The 18,590-nt window shown below is 42.2% G+C and overlaps 1 protein-coding gene across 1 annotated transcript in view; it reads left to right on the top strand.

Moving 5' to 3' along the window:
- The first annotated feature begins 16,812 nt into the window (after nt 1-16,812).
- Nucleotides 16,813-18,590, top strand: part of LOC130112503 (EGF-like repeat and discoidin I-like domain-containing protein 3) — a 154,613-nt gene continuing 152,835 nt past the window's right edge. The window contains exon 1 of the mRNA XM_056279895.1: nt 16,813-16,870. Coding sequence (XP_056135870.1) covers nt 16,813-16,870 — 58 coding nt within the window. The remainder of the gene's footprint in view (nt 16,871-18,590) is intronic.

Genomic DNA, 18,590 nt, shown 5'->3' with positions numbered 1-18,590 from the left:
CGACAGCAACGTACACATTTTGGACAGGGACGATAGATGGTTTGAAAGAGAGGTGAAGGAAGCCATCTATGCGAAACTGGAAAAACCATCCCTCAACAGAGGAGGAGGTCTGCGACACCACCTATCTCCCACTTACAATGCCGTCCTTTCACCTCTACCCAGGACACTCAAGAAGCCTAGCCTCCAAGAACAACAGTCAGTCGCTAACGGCTCCAACGACTCATGAACAAGCTCTGAATGGAGCACTAACAAAGTCGAAACTAACACCCCCAACGACTGTCGCTGCTTAACATCGGATCACAAAGAGCCATGCACATCAATAGCTCTGACAACGACTCCAAGGAGGATAAATATCTGAGTTTCATCACCAGCCAGTCAGACTAGCTTGGTCTAGTCAGAAAGGCACGAACTGATGAAGCCTCTTGGATGAGAGGCGAAATGTCTTCATGGATATATACCAAGTCCAGTTGCACTCGATTCAATTCCTTTGGACTTAGCACTTATTGTATTCTCTCATTTAAAAAAAAAATCTATTTCTTGCACTTTTACTTTAGCACTGGTTTTGCTCTTAGATGCTTGTTTAGATGCACTTATGACCTCTGATGACTAGCAGTTCTCATGATTTCCTACGTTAAATGATGCACTTATTGTAAGTCACTTTGGATAAAAGTGTCAGCTAAATGATTGTAATGTAATGTGTTTGTTGTTGTTGCTGTTGAGATTAAATCAAGGTCATACTAGGAGTATCACCACAACAACAATCGGTTTAATTTAATTTCGAGGGTAGGACTGTACTGTTACCTTGAAAAAAAAATTCATGAATGTGTTACTGTTGACTAAACAAGACAAGGATTAGCAAACAACGAAAGCATAATAGCAGCCACTGATACCAAAAACAGTTTTAACTTTCAACAGTCAACGGCTGCATTCAGTGCTTTAATTCACATGAACTCGGAGTCAACCTCTTACTTAGCTGTTAATATTCTTTTTATTTTACTCTTAGTTGCAACACACCATGTTACTCTCGCTGATTACATTTCTGAGATACGACTGCCGACCGAGGTTCGTTTTATTTTATTTTTCTGTCAGGGGTCCTTCGCTCGGGATTTATGAGGCTGGTGGTCTCCGTTGCTTTGTGCCATTCTATATTTGTGTTTCTGTTTGTGATCCTAGAAGTGAGACCACCTTAGTTTCACAATCGGTGAAATCGCGCTTCTTCTTTTTTTTGGGGGGGGGTCTTTTCTCTGCCATGCCTTACAACTTGGGGGCGCAAACAGCGGGTTGATTTTTTATGCAAATGAGTGATTAAGGGAGTGTCTACGTCAATTTATGGCTTACGGTGGGAGCGGAAATCAGGCTCATGCACGTGCGTGCAATTACATGATGACAGATTTATGAATCTGAACCTTGCGTATGCAGGGCTTTGCAAATCTGACGAAAAGATGCCTATTTCTCTCTTCGTGCCTACACACAGTTCTAGCCATGAGTCTACACCAAGTTTTATGCATGTGGCCCCTGGTCTTTCCGTTCCCTCCTGCATTAAGCCACATCAATTCAAGTCAAGTTTATTTGTTAAGCCCTAAATCACAGTTGCGGCCACAGGGGGACGTATTTTCTGGCAATGGTAAACAGGTAGCTGCAGTAAATGACAATGGATGACATCCTTGAAGGATATTCCAAGAAAGGTATGCATGCAATAGGTGCTGAGTGGGCAGGGTAGATTGGGCAATAAGCCACTTAATGACAGCGCCTCATGACTGCACCAGGAAACAATGCAAAAAAATGAAAATGAGATGCTTGGCATGAGAGAGGAGATGAACGATGTGATTAGTTTGCTAGGACTCTGATGATATGGTTTCAGCTGCATCGGTCCAGTATGTTGGCATCGATAACAGTCTCCCTCCCCGTCTCGTGATGTTTGCTCTTTACCCTTTCCATATGCTACCCCCTAATTGTGATGCAGTGCCTTACCGAATCATACATACTGAATCATCCTTTAATTAAACTGGCTTCTGCCTCATTGTAGGCAGCGCCATTATCCGCTGACAAATAACAGATAAATGTCTTTATTCCGGTGTCTACAAAACTATACAAAATATGTTCATGCTCACGTTCATGATTTTACACCAGTTTGCTCTCAGTTCATTTGCGATAGCAAAAAAAAAGTAAGCAGAATGTTTCCTCTCAAATAGACCTCCATATATTGCAGATGTTCCTTCATAATAAGGGAAAGTTCTTTTTCTCTTTTTTTTTTGGCAAACACTGGCTTTTGTTCCCCCAAGTGAATTGATTGCTTGTTCCTGATACACTTCTGAGCAATCTGACATTAAATGCATTATCATAATTGTCATGTCATGCATGCAATACCCTTTGTCCTTTTATTTTTTCCGTCCTTCTGGCTCAGTGCCGCTCCCTGACATTGTTTTAGGAGAGTCTTGCTGCAGCATTTGATGAGGGACACACAGAGCAGTGGTAATGATGGTCGACAGCCCAGACCTCGGCCTTGACATTCAGACATGGCATTAGATTTGGGATTTGGAATCAGGCATGCAGTAAGCATGTATGCATGCCTCAGAGGTTAATCCTACACTGGTCCAGAATGATGAACACATATTAGTCAGAGGCCACTGACCCCGACTTAGCGGCTGGCTGTGGTTGGGAGATGGGGCCCTGATCCAGTGGTAGGTGAGGTTTTATTGTGGTAGTGTGTGGTGCTTCTGGTGGTAAAATATTGCTGGTGCTGGCTTCTGTTGGGATGAGCATGCTGGCTTGATTTGTTGACCCATTATATACTGAGTGCCGCTGTAGTTACAAAGTTGTCATAATGTATGTGCAATAAGCAATATCGTGGAATGTAATGACAGAACTGTGGTAAAACTAATGGCTTTTTTTTTCTTCTCTATCTCTCTTCTCATTCCTTTCTTGCTGTCGATTAAAAGCAGCAGATGGCGAGGAACCAACTTCAGCAGGTGGGAAATTTGTATGCTTGGTAATGTGCAGTCCCCTCATTTGTGTGGATGGTCATGTGTGTATGTAAGTATGTGTGTGCGTGTATGTGCATGTGTGTGTGCACATGTGTGTTTGTGTGTGTATGTGCACGTGTGTGTGTGTGTGCACAAGAGAGAGAGGGAGAGTAAGAGAGAGAACATTTTTCCAACACTGAAATTATATGACCTTTTCTGTGACCTCTTTGCACAACACACACACACACACACACACCCACACACACACACACACACACACACACACACACACACACACACACACACACACATGCAAAAACTCATACGTCTCTTATAGGTTCAAACTCTCATCGCAGCCTCTTTTGTCCTCCCCATCATCTGCACTTCTTTTATCAATTCACTGATCATGTCAGGTCAGCAATGGACACTCTCACTGATTTCTAAACACTGCCACAAGACTCTGCAAATCTTTGAAATTCTCTCTCCCCCATTTTTCAAATTTCTTCCATGCTTGGTGTGATTACATCATTAGATTTTCTTGCTCACAAGGCAGTGCTACCTAAAATGACCTCCATCTAAACTGTATGACTCACCAGAAATGCCTCAGCTAATTGTTTTTATGACCTCAAAATCCTACTCGGTATTCACTGTACAAGTAAGGCAGCACAGTACCAAGTGTGTCACCCCAAATACTATAGCAGTTATAAATGCTTTTGTACGTATTTAAATAACTGAAAATACATATTCTCAGAATCCCTGTAACAGGGAATGGGCTTAAAAAAATAAAGTTTGAACAAGTCAGTCTTTACTGGAATGCGAATAAATGTTATTTAGCAGTAATTACTGATAAATGGGTCTTACGCTGTGGGGAGTTCAGAGTTTTCCCTGAGGTTTTTATACAGCCTTACATTTATATTTTTTGGCACTCGGAAAAGTTACATGCTTCTCAGCATTTGTTTCTTGCAGTGTCCTGACTTATGAATAATATGCATCATGATTGATGTAGTGCTATATACCTTATAATCCATTAAATTGAAGTTTAGCATATAACAACTGCACTGCACATCGAAAAAACTTTACTTTGCCTTGAATCATGTGACGGTACCTTACAGTGCATCTCCAAGAAGCTGCATAATTCATTTATGTTTTATCTTGGAGCAGGAAATTGCATCTCCATTAGTATCAATCTGACCATACATCACGTATCTCGGGAGGAGACGGAATTTGTTTGCTCCTCTAAACGTTACCATATAATGCATGATGCCGTAAAAACTGACTACAAAAGCGATCGTACATTATGAACGGATTCAACTGTTCTGGGATTTCTACTCCAGGATCATTGAGCATGATATATTATCATAAGAAAAGGCCTATGGGTCGACTGGCTGAGAAGGCGTGCTTGATTATCAGCTTTGCTTTGTTTTGTTGTTTTTGTTGTTGCTAGTTTTTAATGCCATTATTGAAGGGATGAAGGAGACAGAGGACAGGACAATGGAAGATTCTCATTGATCTTTATTAGAGTTGTAACTGAAAACCCACTTTGCATCATGGGCGCTGCAACTGAACATGAGTGTGGGAAGTCGGGGCTGGGGGGCTGCATCTCCCCCTAGTGGTGGGTGCACATCCCCCCACCCCCTCAGTAGTGGCAGGTGGCTGTTTAACGTCTTAGACCCAACAGCATGCCTAACTTTTCCTAATTTACAAATGCAAAACAAAAAAAAAACACACACAACAACAACAAACAAACAAACAAACATACCTTTATTTTAAACAGTGGGCTAGGGCTGCATGGAATGTACATTTTTAATAACAAAGTGAGTAAACACTCCATTCCAAATCTGCTACACACACACCTTACAAACAAAACAATGACATAATGGTGTAGCGACTAGGGGACACGGTCGCTCTGGCTGTCGGCGGTGCTGCGATGGGGGAGCTCAATGGCTGATGGGACTGTTAATGTTAGCTTTAAAGTTGTGTTTTAATGATGTGGTGTTCATGTTGCAGTTATTCTTGAGTTGTTGTTTTGGGGGTTCGACTCAGACCCAGGAGACCGTTGACTGACTAATAGACTGTAGGACCGTGACTGGGACTGATGTCCCAAATGGGGGGGTGGGGAGGGGGCTCGTTATGTTGTTGTCAGTTCTGGTCCGTTCTGTAATAAAAAGAGCACTTCCGGGGTCGTGCGGTGTATGGAGTGCGGGAGTTGCGATTAAAAGGAGAGCGCTATGCAATCCATCCAACCATCTCTGCCTCTCGACTAACTCACTCTTCCACGCCGGCTTGCCAGAAGACTTTTTGTTTTAGTTGGCAGCCCCCCCCCCCGCTACTCTTCCGCGCGCCTGCAACTGAATAGACCCCTTATCGCTTGACGTCAAAGCTGCGTTGTAAACAAGATGCGTGCGCAGAACGTGTGGCAAAAACATGGCCGAGAAACAAGGTGCGTACCTATGAACGTCACAGATGAAAGCGTATACAACTTAAAATTAAACAGAGTAAAGTTAGGAATTCGAAAAAACGGAAATCTCAGAATATGTTGAAGGTCTAGGAAGACAGAAAGCATTACAAGTCGAAACTCACGCCGAGCACTGGAGAAAAAACTAACCGATCCGTTGATGCTTGCTGAAGCTCGGTGGACAAGTGACATCACGAAGTTTTCAAACATCGGCTGGAGGGATGTGGAGGGATGTGACTGAACACCTCATAGACACACCAAGCAGATTTACGAAACCATCAACGAAGGCATACAAGTCTTTAGAAGCATATGATTACTTTGTTGGTGGACATGTCCAAGACTGCTTTTCACATCCGTTATCGAAGGAAAACAAGTTTTGCTTCATCAAATCGAAGGTAAGCCCCCATAGTTTGATTGTTTGTATGGTTATGAGATCGAGGCTAGAGTTAAAGGAAGACCTCAAACATCATGACACAAGAAAGGTGATGGAATCGTTGCCAAACTTGAGGAAGGCTCGGCGTAAACAACTTGAATGTCGGTTTGGCAGTTGCTCTACTGAGCAGCATCACATTTAAAGCTGTTGCTTACGTATAGGTTCAGTCACAATACTTATTTGTGTAAGAAACGGATATATAGCTACCAGATATGAAACATTCTCTGCAAATCTTCGCGTTTGACATTTGCTCTTCTATATATAAACTTAGCACAAAAAGTAAGGAAATGTGTGTTTGGTAGATTATTTCTTTGTTGTAACAATGCTTCTTGGCAATAAATCTTATATCAGGCACCTGATTGTCAGCACCTGGGGTACCAGAAGCTCAAAACAAGAGTCAATAGCAACAGCAAAATAAGCTGTTTGGCATTGGCAGACAAGATTTGACAAATTTTTCATGGGCGCAACCCACATACTCAGCGCTGCTGCTCATCCCACAAATGCGAGTTCCTTACAAATGTGGCACCATTTAAAAGGCATATAAACAGGCTTTCCAACGGTATAAGACTTATTGCCAAGAAGCATTGTTACAACAAAGAAATAATCTACCAAACACACATTTCCTTACTTTTTGTGCTAAGTATATATATAAATACATATATATAAATATATATATATAATGATGAAAAGCCAGACAAGTTTGCCTTTTGGCACAGTAGATGAAGATAAATGCCCAGGGCAACACAAGGCCCCGGAGCAGTGTTTGCCATTTCTTGACTACCCTCCAAATCCCTGTAAATCCTGATCTCATTTCTGCCATCCCTGCCTCCATCATGCAGATAGAATGATTTGTTTTCCAATTATAAATGTATATTCATCCGTTTAAACTCGTGTGGGGCCTTAAGCCTTATTTTGTTTGCCATAAGAATGCGTGCAAGAATAACATCCGGTCACCAAAGCCTTTCTCTACTTGTTGTCTACCCCTCATATCCTAAATGCAGAGGAGATGTTGCTTGCTGTATCCAATAAAAAAAGAAAAGATTATCAGGTTTCAGTTTTTGCCAAAGATCCGGATTAGGTGTGACTGGTGACCACTGACCTGGAACTGGACTTGGGAGTGAAAATAGGACAGTGTGACGCAACGGACCAAATTACTCATGACAGGCGTGACAAACGTGACACATCAGCAGTTACACTACGTAACCCCTAGCTGTAGGTGCACACCCAGATGATTACCCTACATGGCTACCAGGCTACCTTTTCAGCATAGCTAAGGATAAAAAAAACAAAACAAAACAAACTTTAATACATTAGTTCGCCAACAAATGCAAGCACAATTAATCTCATTTTATCCTTAAGAAATTAGTGAACCATCAAATTACTGCCTTTATTAGAACAAAAGGAAGTTTGTAATAGTCGGGCTAACTACAAGCCACAGATTTTTGCATTATTCAGCAATTTACAGAACGATGTTACATAATTCACTTATTTACAGTATTAATGCAGTGCTTGTTTATCTTAATAATGAAACTGTATCTGTAACTCTGTGACCCAGAGGAACATTTCTTTCCCTATCTGGGGAATGTTTGGTCACTAAACTTTTGTGGATCATTAATTTTTTATTCATATATCTGTTCATGTAAATGGGACATGGAGCATCAGTTTTAATGGGCTCCGTTATGCATGTAGCAAAATACTGAAATCACGTTTAAGCACTTCAATATCTGCAAGTTCTTTTCCTCAGCATCTCAGACTGTGACATGCTAAAAGCTCTCTAGTGCCTTTCCACGGCACTGGTTGTTCACTGATAGATTTGCTCACAACATGCATACCGGCACATCTAAAGTAGCTCATTCAGATCCCATTTTATTGGGGCTGAATTGCTGAGATTCAACATTAGTGTCAGAAGAGGACAGAGAGGGGGGGGGGATGGGGTAGGCTTATGTGCACTTCCAAATTTGTTTTTGTCTACTCGCTCGTTCATCTGTTTGAGTGGAGAAAGTCTTATAATTTATCCCATGCCTGGTCCAGCTCACTGAAATAAGAAGTTCTTATAAACACAGTCTGCAGTCACTACACCATAAACAACTACTTTCAGTTTAGACCAGTGTTTCTCAACCCAGTCCTCAAGGACCCCCTATCCTGAAGATTTTCTTTGCAATCCTGAATAGGTACCTGTTTGTAGTTATTCAACCAATCAGCAATGAATGTCTGAGTTTGCACACCTTGCATAATTAAGTGCTATGAGATGACTGGTTGAGTAAGTACAAGCAGGGCTACCTATGCAGGGTTACAATGAAAATCTGCAGGATAGGGGTTCTTTGAGGACTGGGTTGAGAAACACTGGTTTAGACACAACCCCCCCCCTTCTCCCCAGTTGTATCCGGCCAATTACCCCACTCTTCTGAGCCATCCCGGTTGCTGCTTCACCCCCTCTGCCAATCCAGGGAGGGCTGCAGACTACCACATGCCTCCTCCGATACATGTGGAGTCACCAGCCGCTTCTTTTCACCTGATAGTGAGGAGTTTCACCAGGCGGACGGAGCGCATGGGAGGATCACGCTATTCTCCCCAGTTCCCCCTCCCCCCTGAACAGGCACCCTATCCAACCAGAGGAAGGTGCTAGTGCAGTGACCAGGACACATACCCACATCTGGGTTCCCACCCGCAGACACGGCTAACTGTGTCTGTAGGGGTGCCTGACCAAGCTGGAGGTAACACGGGGATTCAAACCAGCAATCCCTGTGTTGGTAGGCAACGGAATAGACAGCTGCGCTACCCAGACGCCCCATAGACACAATTTTTAACATACTGTATATTGCGCACATTGCAAAATTAGATATATATCTAATTTTTGTCGAGACTCCTTTGCATTTCATTTCATTATTACTATCACCATTTCATTATTACTGCCCTGTTTAGATAAAAGTCTCGTCTTTGAACTGAACTGAGGCCAGTTCTGTACATGGCTGTCAGGTCTGTTCCCAGTATCCAGTCAAATCCCAAACTGTCAGGATGACGGTGAGGACGGATTGCAACTCTCTAATTGTCTCTTTTAAAAGGGCAACTGATTTGTTTGGCCTTTTTACATGTGAAATGTGCTGCACTGGCCTTCTGAGAGTTAAGGTGGCTGTTTCCCATCACCGTTGTTATTACTAGCCATCAAACATTTGGCATGAATTCAGTCGCTTCGATCCTCATAACAGATTACATTTACAGTGTTAGGTTAAGTGGATAATGGATAACGGATTCTAGGTGAAACACGGGCCAACGTCCTCCACTGACCCCGCAGAGAAACACAGGGTCCTCTTACAGGCTTAGATCTTATTAGGTTAGGTCTAGTTGGCGATTAAAATGTCTGGTTTAGTGTTTCCCACAACCATCTTCAGAGGAGCCCTTTGTATGAAAGGGTCACCGATCTGACATTTCCATGGCATTTGTACTCAGATGAGGCATACCTTCATTCTTAAGTGTTTCCTGCTCGGCCCAGAATGCTGTTGATCTTTAGAATGACCTCACCATTGCAATACCATTTGACATATATAAGTTGCAAACTATTACATTTTTTTGTGTGATTCTTAATACTTTTCAGCTCCAGAGTTTAGTATCCTGACATTGCCAAGTGCTGATGTGTTGTGTGTGTTTTTTTTTTTTTTGCTATAGCAGAGTGGCAAGGGTGCACTAGGCAAAAGGCTTAGCAATTGCACATAACAAAAAGAAAAAGAAAAAAATAAGCCAAGGAATCACTCAAAAACATCCACGTTGCATCCTGCTGAGTGGACTTCTGTAAGATCGGTGGCTCCGTGCCAACCCTCATCAGAGGAAAGATGATGGGTGCAGTGACCATGAGCCTGCAAACCAGTGAAACCATCTAGCAAAAAAAAAAACTAATTGTGTTAAAATAGATTTGACACAATTAGGCCATGTCAGCTTTCTCTGTGATCTTGCTTTGTGATCATTAAGAGCCGAGGCTCTCAAATTTCCCCCTTTTTTTTCATTAAACACTCATGAGTGAGCCAACTAATTGCGGTGGCTTCGTGTAACGTAGAGGAAAGGGGTGCATGGCAATTTTCTCTTTCTTTTGATGAATAGCAATAAATTTTTACTCGAGAATAAGAATCTGGATTGAATACAAGCCCTAGCCTGACTTCATCGTTCCCATTGACATTTGAATTTAGAACATAACAATTGCATCTGTAGCAATGTGCACTGTGTCTCTACATGTGATATGTATTTCAAATAGTAAATCTAGATATCTGATAAAGCCACAGTTGCTTATTTATGTTTTTCTTTGAATTAAAATTATGGAGCTTGCTAGAGGAGGGTGCCTTGATGCAGCCCATGAGTCAAGATCAAGAGATGGCTGGGGTCAAGTGGATAGTGATATGTGCGACAGGAAGTGTGCCTCTCCCACCCCAGTAAATGGTCAGCTGACCCTCATGTCCTGACCTACTTGACTGGGATCGCCAGAGATCTTAATCAAGGAGCGGACAGCCAGTTTGTAATTCTAAAGCAGCTAAAATGTAAAGCGCTGACCTTGTTGTGACCCGACTAGATGATGTGTAGGATTATTAAGATTCGCTGACTACCAGGTCAGGAAAAACACTGGTATTTTTCATTTCTGTGTGTTACAGTAGAAACTGTGCATAATGATCAAATCCGTCAACCAGGGATGGGAAACATGATCCAGAGAGGGCCAGTGTGGGTGCAGGTCTTTGTTCCAACCAAGCAGTTACACACCTGATTCTATTAGTCAACCAATAGTCTTTGCCAAGGACCTTGATTTGTGGACTCATGTGTGTAACTGCTTGGTTGGAACAAAGACCTGCACCCACACCGGCCCTTTCTGGATCAAGTTGCCCATCCCTGTAGGTTGCGGTTTGTAAACGCAACATTCAAAGTTGGCCTCTCCTCACCGGCTCGACGTCACCAGAAGACCACGCCGCCTGACCGCAGTAGCCAGAACACATCAGGCTACAGGCTAACTCCGCGTCGCCCTTCATCCCCATCCTCTCCGCCAGTGTTCGCTAGCGGGTGGAAGCCAACCCCAGATTCTTTTTTTTTCAATCTTTATTAACAAATGCAACTATTAACGTTAATACAAGGAGAAAAAAAAACCAGACACATACAAAGCAGGCATTAATACATAAAAATAACATAAGAGCCAGTGGAATCTTCCATACAAATATCTTCTTACCAATAAAGAAAGGGAAGTTTCTCTCAAAATCATACACAGAGATTATCCTGCCAATCATTACCTTTCTAAGTTTAAGAAAGACATTTGTGTTAACTGCTCATTCTGTGAAATGTTCCCGGAAACAATGCTACACCTGTTCTGGCAATGTCCCTACACTAGCAGATTCTGGAAAAATGTATCCCTGTATATTGTTGACAACATTGACTCAGAGTTTTCTCTCCACTGGAAAAAAAAGTATTGTTTGGTATCGTCAATAACAGAAGCAACAAACAAAGAATTATATACAATCAGTTTGGTAATTATTTTGCCAAAATTCCACATCCACAAATCCAAATTTAGCCATTCTAAACCTTTATTTATAATACTTGAAAATGAACTCCGGATTCACTCTCGTTTTGGAATGAACTTTGTCCGTTTGTCCTCTTGGATGAGCGCTTATGATCTCAATCTGGCACCTGGTCACTGCGTTTTTATAGCAACCATAGTTTTTATAGAGTCCCGCTGGACAAAGGTTAATGCCCAGAAACGTCCCATACACAGAGAAATAAGAAAATAGAGGCAAAGTACAGGGTCTCTGCAGAAACAGACACCACCACACACGTCTAGCGGGCTATTAGTGATGATGGAGAGGATTTATTTTTGTAAGTCTGTACATTTATTTTTAGTAAAATCCTTTTCATCCTGCCTTCAAGAAAAGTTGAGGGTTTTCTTTTTGTGGGATGACCATTTCTACCAGTAGCCTATGACAAGTTATTGTACTGTAATAAATGTTACATATTACAATAAACATGACACATTACAATAATTAATAATAATAATAATAATGGCGGCATGGTGGTGCAGTGGTTAGTGCAGTTACCTCACAACAAGAATGTCCTGGGTTCGAGTCCTGGGGTAGTCCAACTTTGGGGGTCATCCTCTGTGTGGAGTTTGCATGTTCTCCCCGTGTCTGCGTCGGTTTCCTCTCACAGTCCAAAGACATGTAGGTCAGATGAATCGGCCTTACTAAATTGTCCTTAGGTATGAATGTGTGTGTGTGTGTGTGTGTGTGTGTGTGTGTGTGTGTGTGTGTGTGTGTGTGTGTGTGTGTGTGTGTGTGTGTATGTTGGCCCTATGTGATGACATGGTGGCCTGTCCAGGATGTCTCCCCACCTGCCACCCAATGACTGCTGGGATAGGCTCCAGCATCCCCGCGACCCTGAGAGCAGGATAAGTGGCTTGGATAATGGATGGATGGATGGATGGATAAAAAAATAAAATAATATAAATAATAATAATAATTGGCCTGCCGCCCAATGACTGCTGGGATAGGCTCCAACATCCCGTAACCCTAAGTAGGATAAGCAGCTTGGATAATGGATGGATGGATGGATGGATGGATGGATGGATGGAGGGACATTACAATAAACTTTCAACAATTTGAGTATTGACTAAAGGTTACACTAACATTTGTAAGCAGACTTTTGATGATCAGTATAACTGGGATCAATATTAGCGGTTTCCAATGTACCGTCAATGAAATAGTTGGTTGTATAGTTCACAATTTATCATGAAACAAACACTCCAAATTCTTGTAATAGAAAAACACTGAGTGTAATAAAAAAAAGGTGCTCAGTACTTGCCATCAAATGAGCCTCGCTAGCTGCAGCTCAGTCCTTTAATGGTAGTTTGAAAAATATAATTTATATTCAAACATTTCCTGGGGTTTGAGGATACAGCATATATACTATATTACTCGGAAACTGGAGAAAATCCACAGTGGAAATCATACATAACAGCGCTCCTGTATTTAAAATGCGATGAACGCTATCACCTTACATTTAAGAACATAAATGTGCCCTTTCCCACGGATAAATCAGGTCTTTATGACTGATCTGCAGGGAAACAGAAAAATGGGTTTAAATATTGGTCACGTTTTTCAGCTGAGTGATCGGTCTCACACAGCCCTGAATGGAAATTACAGCCCTCATGCTGGACATGAAACAGCTTCACATCAATCACAGCCCAATGGCTGGCACAACAGCGGCTGACATTCACACAGGAAATCCCCCAACATTTCCTCCAGACATGCACTGCGCAAACGTGCATGCGTGAAATTCAGCTAAGATATAGCCAATTTGATTCAGGATTTTGTCTCAGTGGAGACGTCATGGCCACAAAGCCGCATCCCAGTGGATTCATGTATAGTATATCATTAGCGGCGTGGCTGTGATATGAAAACAGGATGTCCAATTACAAAACAGCTTATACATCCCCCATACATCCCACTGACTTCTTGGTTGATCACAGCATAATTTATTTATATAGGTATAAAAACGGGCGCCAAATTAAATGAAACACCTGAATGCTTGACCCCTACAGTGTGGCGGTCGGTCCATGGGCTCTGTTATGAAATGGAGTGGTGGCCCGGCATTTTACTATGAGACACTTTATGTCGTTTTGGGTTTTTTTTCTCTCCCTTTGACACCCGTCTGTGTATACATGCTTTATCACTTACCTATTGTGCAGGATACTCTCGCTCCTCAACTCTCTCTTACTCTTCTTGTTTACTCCCCTCACCGCCTTTTCCTGCTCTAGGGAGACTGTCGGTAAGCTTTGGTGCAGCTGTAGATTGTCACGTCAAAACGGCACTGAAGCAGCCTCCCTCAGAGAGTGAGGCCTCTGTGAAGGCTATTATACGTCCCTCTGTTCAACTGATTAGGCGCTGGTCTCATCATTACTGATACAGGTCTAGGCTCCGAAGTGGTGCGACTGCAATAGAATTACCTCATTTGTAATTTGTATCCCGAGGCCCACTGCTGCCGTCTACAGAACCTTAATAAATTGGCTCACCGATTTTTTTTTTTGCTCTCCCTCCTTCACCAATTTCATCTTGAAGACGATTTATTTTTGTGCCAGTGCTGATCTTTAAGGGTTGAGCAGATAGTGTGGTATACGATGCTAGTGTACTTGACACTGTCAGATTTGCTGCTGTTGGCTATTTCTTTGTCAAAACTGACTTAAGAGGGCATGATTGTTTCGCTCTTGTGACTTTTTGTTGCTTATCACCTCGGATATACGAAGACCTGTCACTGGCTTGACATGCAAAAGACAGAAAGAATAGAAACGTATCTATCACCAGCTAGGGAATAGAAACAGGGGTTACATAGGGCTGTGCGTATCGTTTCATATTAAAGATATACATTTATGCTGTTTCTGAGCACATTTTTAACACGGGTGGTTTGAATTACAACCTAAAGGTAGGTGTGGTTTTATGATTTCATAGCCACTGGCTACTGAAATTCAAGGTGGTCGTGGCTGGGTGGGCTTGCCGTAGAAAACGAGACACCCCCCCCTGTACATTTGGCCTGGTTTTATTGTGAATATCAAGTCATAAGTATGGTTAAAATAGTACATACAAACAGCAGGGTACAACTTTAAACAAAACCTTTACAGTGATGACGTTTGTCTAAAAAATAAAAACAGGGCATTATCTCATTCCTGTACAATGAAGTTACATCCGGGTTGCAGTCCAAAGCTTTCTTCTGCGCAAAAGAAAAAAGAAGAAAACGAGAAATTCACTGGTGACAGCACCACTTCCAGTTTCTATGGGTTATTTCGTTGTGTCGCAAATCACACGCTTTACGGCAATGTTTTTCGTCATTTGGACAACCCTTTCCGCTTTTTGCACAGCGCGGACGCAGGCAGGAAATTTGCATGAAGGCAATACAAACAAACATGGCGGACAGTGATCGTAACTCAGAATGGGGTAATTCAGAGCAGAACTCCGACCAGCCTGGACAAAACGAGGAGCTTGTACCTAAAAAGAGGGGCTTCTTCTGTCGCATGGACGAGGTCTGGGTATGGAAAGTCTGATACGGACCAGAAAATCGTACTTTGCAAAATATGTCGCACGCCGGTCCCCACACCAGACTCAAACGCCACTAGCCTGTTTTACCACCTACGCAACGATAGTTGAAAAGTTTTCTATTTACCGTTTTATATTTTATACATTAAAACTTTATATTTTGTTACATGCTTAATTGAACATTTGTGCAAAGGTTCTAAATAAAAGGAGAAAAATAATCAAATATGAGTAAGTTGAATTATATAATCGACAAATCGAGTATATAATTCAAAATGTAATAGTAAATAGGCCTTTCCATGTGGTCATTTTATATAAACTATTTATTGATTGAATTTACAGAAAATGTGCTATATCGTGACATGTATCGTTATCGCGATATGAATGACATATCGTGATATGAGATTTTGGTCCTATTGCACAGCCCGAGTTACATGTGCTACTTTGAGTATTTGTGTCAGAGTTGCTTAAAAAGTTAATGTACAATACAAAGCTGCAATTAGAGTTCAAATAATGCAGTAATAGGGCTCATGATGTAAATGGTGATCTATCCCTATATCTCGGCTAGACTACTCTTACACAGTGCAAATATCACAAAAAATTTGTATCTCCGCTATCTTTTGTCGATTAGACTCCTCTTCAACTGTTTTTTTCATGAATGTCTCCCTCGTTTTTCTGTCCAGGCTCCATTTCTGAAGTTTTCAGTCTCCATGCAGTTGTTCTACTCGATGTTTAAAAGATGAGGCAGCTATTGGCATGCTCTGACTTATGAATCCGATAACCCTGCATCAAAACCTTGCCATTTACATTTGCCCTCACATTGCAGGTTAGCCTGGCAAAGCTTTAAATGGCCATGTTGTGAGCTGTACCAGTGTGGTAATATATTGTTGTGTCATATGTCATATGCAATTATTTGCAATAATTTTGGTTCAAAGCCTTGGCTATCATTCTTTTCTATGAGATAACATAAGGAGAAGAAAACTTGGAGTAAAAAAACAAACAAACAAAAACAAAACAAACAAAAAGATGGAAGAGAATGTTCTCCTACAGAGTTGTTAATCATCAGTGATGACAGTACTGAATTTATGAGTCTTCAGAGATTTTTTTGTTTTTCTGAGAGTTTGGTCTTTTTTTCCCATTCTGTTCTCATCCCCAAAGCTTGAACTCACCAAGTGTTTAGAAGGTTTTGACTTTGCATCACACTTAAAAAAAGAGAGAGAGAGAAGAAAAAGACGATAATAATCAAATGTGTTGCATGCAAAGTAACAATGTTATGTGATTTGAGACTTGGGACAGATTAGATTTTGGCAGAGGTTGCTTGTAATTCATTATACTAATGCCTCATTCTTTACTGGATCTCCTTTGGCTCTAACTTTTGGAGATCATGAACAGGTGCGGTCCTTTTATTTGCGGAAGAGCAGCATGCAAAACTTTGAAACATTGCCAGTTCCAAAATATGACCGGGTACCTTAACATCATCATTAACCTTAACATTATGTTGTTATCATCTCAGTAGAGGTTATTTCAAAACAACGTACTATTGCCTGGCTACCTAACAATACAGAAAATAAACACACAAAGCATCTAATTTGCAGAGTTCACCATTGCAGTTAACCTCTTTTTCTTTTTTTTAAGAAGAGATCATGTAGTTGTTTGCCTGTTTAATGCAGGTTGAGTGTTTAAGAATAGAAGTAAAAGTCTAATGCATCAGATATTTCCATTGTTTCTCGTTTCAACGTATATCTCTCGCGATGAATCCAGCATTGGCAGGGTATTGTAGTGTGCACAGAGACTCATCTTTTCTGAATGTTTTCCTTAACTGGTAAGGGTTTTGCTGAGCATACACACAGTATGCTCATACGTATTCAGCTCCACCCTACCTAGCTTTCATTCATTTTCACAAATTTTCACAAAGTTGCAATGAGCTGGGGAGCCATCAAAACCCCTCACCGACAGCTGGCCAATGAGTGGCTCCAGTGTAGCATTTTAAATGCATTGCACAAGTGCACCTTGATGCTGCGGGGCTACTGGCCAAAAGAAGTACGGAAATAATGTGCTAATAGTAATGCATAGCTCTCAGAGCTGTTTTCATTTAATTTTCTGACCACGATGGTGATGCTAGAAACTGCATTGGCGTTTGACCCACTTTAAATCCCAGGGATCAGTTTTAGATGAAAAATTGTCGTTATGGCAAATACAGTGTTGTTGTGTCAGCAGCTATGGCTGAACATGGGTGAAATGTGGTAGAACCTGAGTTTTTGCTATTAGTGTCCACTGCACCTTGTCTGTGCTATTATAGCTTTATTTATTTTAAATGTTCAAGTAGCATTTTAGTGGCACGGTGGCACAGTGTTTAGTGTGGTCGCCTCACAGTAAGAAGGTCTTGGGTTCGACCCCCGGGGTAGTCCAACCTTGGGGGTTGTCCTCTGTGTGGAGTTTGCATGTTCTCCCTGTGTCTGCATGGGTTTCCTCTGGGTGCTCCGGTTTCCTCCCACAGTCCAAAGTCACATAGGTCAGGTGACTCGGCCATACTAAATTGTCCCTAGATGTGTGTGTGTCGGCCCTGTGATGGACTGGTGGCCTGTTCAGGGTGTCTCCCTGCCTGCCGCCCAATGACTGCTGGGATAGGCTCCAGCATCCCCGCGACCCTAGCTGGGATGAGTGGCTTGGATAATGGATGGATGGAGGAAGTAGCATTTTAGGGGTGGCACGGTGGCACAGTGGTTAGCATGGTCACCTCACAGCAAGAAGGTGCTGGATTCGAGCCCCGGGGTAGTCCAGCCTTGGGGGTCATTCTGGGGCGTCCTCTGTGTGGAGTCTCCCTGTGTCTGTATGGGTTTCTTCCAAGTGCTCCGGTTTCCTCCCACAGTCCAAAGACATGCAGGTCAGGTGAATTGGCCGTACTAAATTGTCCCTGAGAGAGAGAGAGAGAGAGAGAGAGAGAGAGAGAGAGAGAGAGAGAGAGAGAGAGAGAGAGAGAGAGAGAGAGAGAGAGAGAGAGAGAGAGAGAGAGAGAGAGAGAGAGAGAGAGAGAGAGAGAGAGAGAGAGAGAGAGAGAGAGAGAGAGAGAGAGAGAGACGGCCCTGTGATGGACTGGTGGCCTGTCCAGGGTGTCTTCCCACCTGCCGCCCAATGACTGCTGGGATAGGCTCCTGCAACCCTGAGCAGGATATGCGGTTTGGATAATGGATGGATGGAAGGAAGTAAATTTTTAGCTCTTTTAGATGAAAGGAGAAATTTGCTTTCCCACTGTAGGCTCGTTGTATGAGACCCTCTGTCTTTGCGTGTGTGTTTGCGAGTTAGTATGTGCATTTTTTAGTGTGTATTGGAGGTGATAGTGCGCTGGCCTGCCTTCAGTCTGTGTTCTCCATTTAGCACTGCATGGGGAGAGTGTTGCCTTCCTAGAAGGGACATATTCAATGGATATTAGACTGTACCCTGGGGGAAACTCCAGACCACACAGACCTTTAGCAGTCGCCAAATGACATCCACCTCACAAATTCATGTCATATCCTTTCAATTCACATGCTGCTCCAGCTGATCTAATCCAATTGCATTTGGTTCCTTTACACGTTTAATGACCTCACAGAGTATACAAGTGCATGTAAATGCACAAATAATTCTGAATATTGCATTATATCTGGGGACACAAATATATTAGTTGTATATATTTACTGAGATACCGAGCCATGTAAACA

The sequence above is a fragment of the Lampris incognitus genome, chromosome 1 (assembly GCF_029633865.1).
Source record: "Lampris incognitus isolate fLamInc1 chromosome 1, fLamInc1.hap2, whole genome shotgun sequence".
NCBI classification, from domain to species: Eukaryota; Metazoa; Chordata; class Actinopteri; order Lampriformes; family Lampridae; genus Lampris; species Lampris incognitus.
This window is presented reverse-complemented; position numbering and strand designations above follow the sequence as displayed.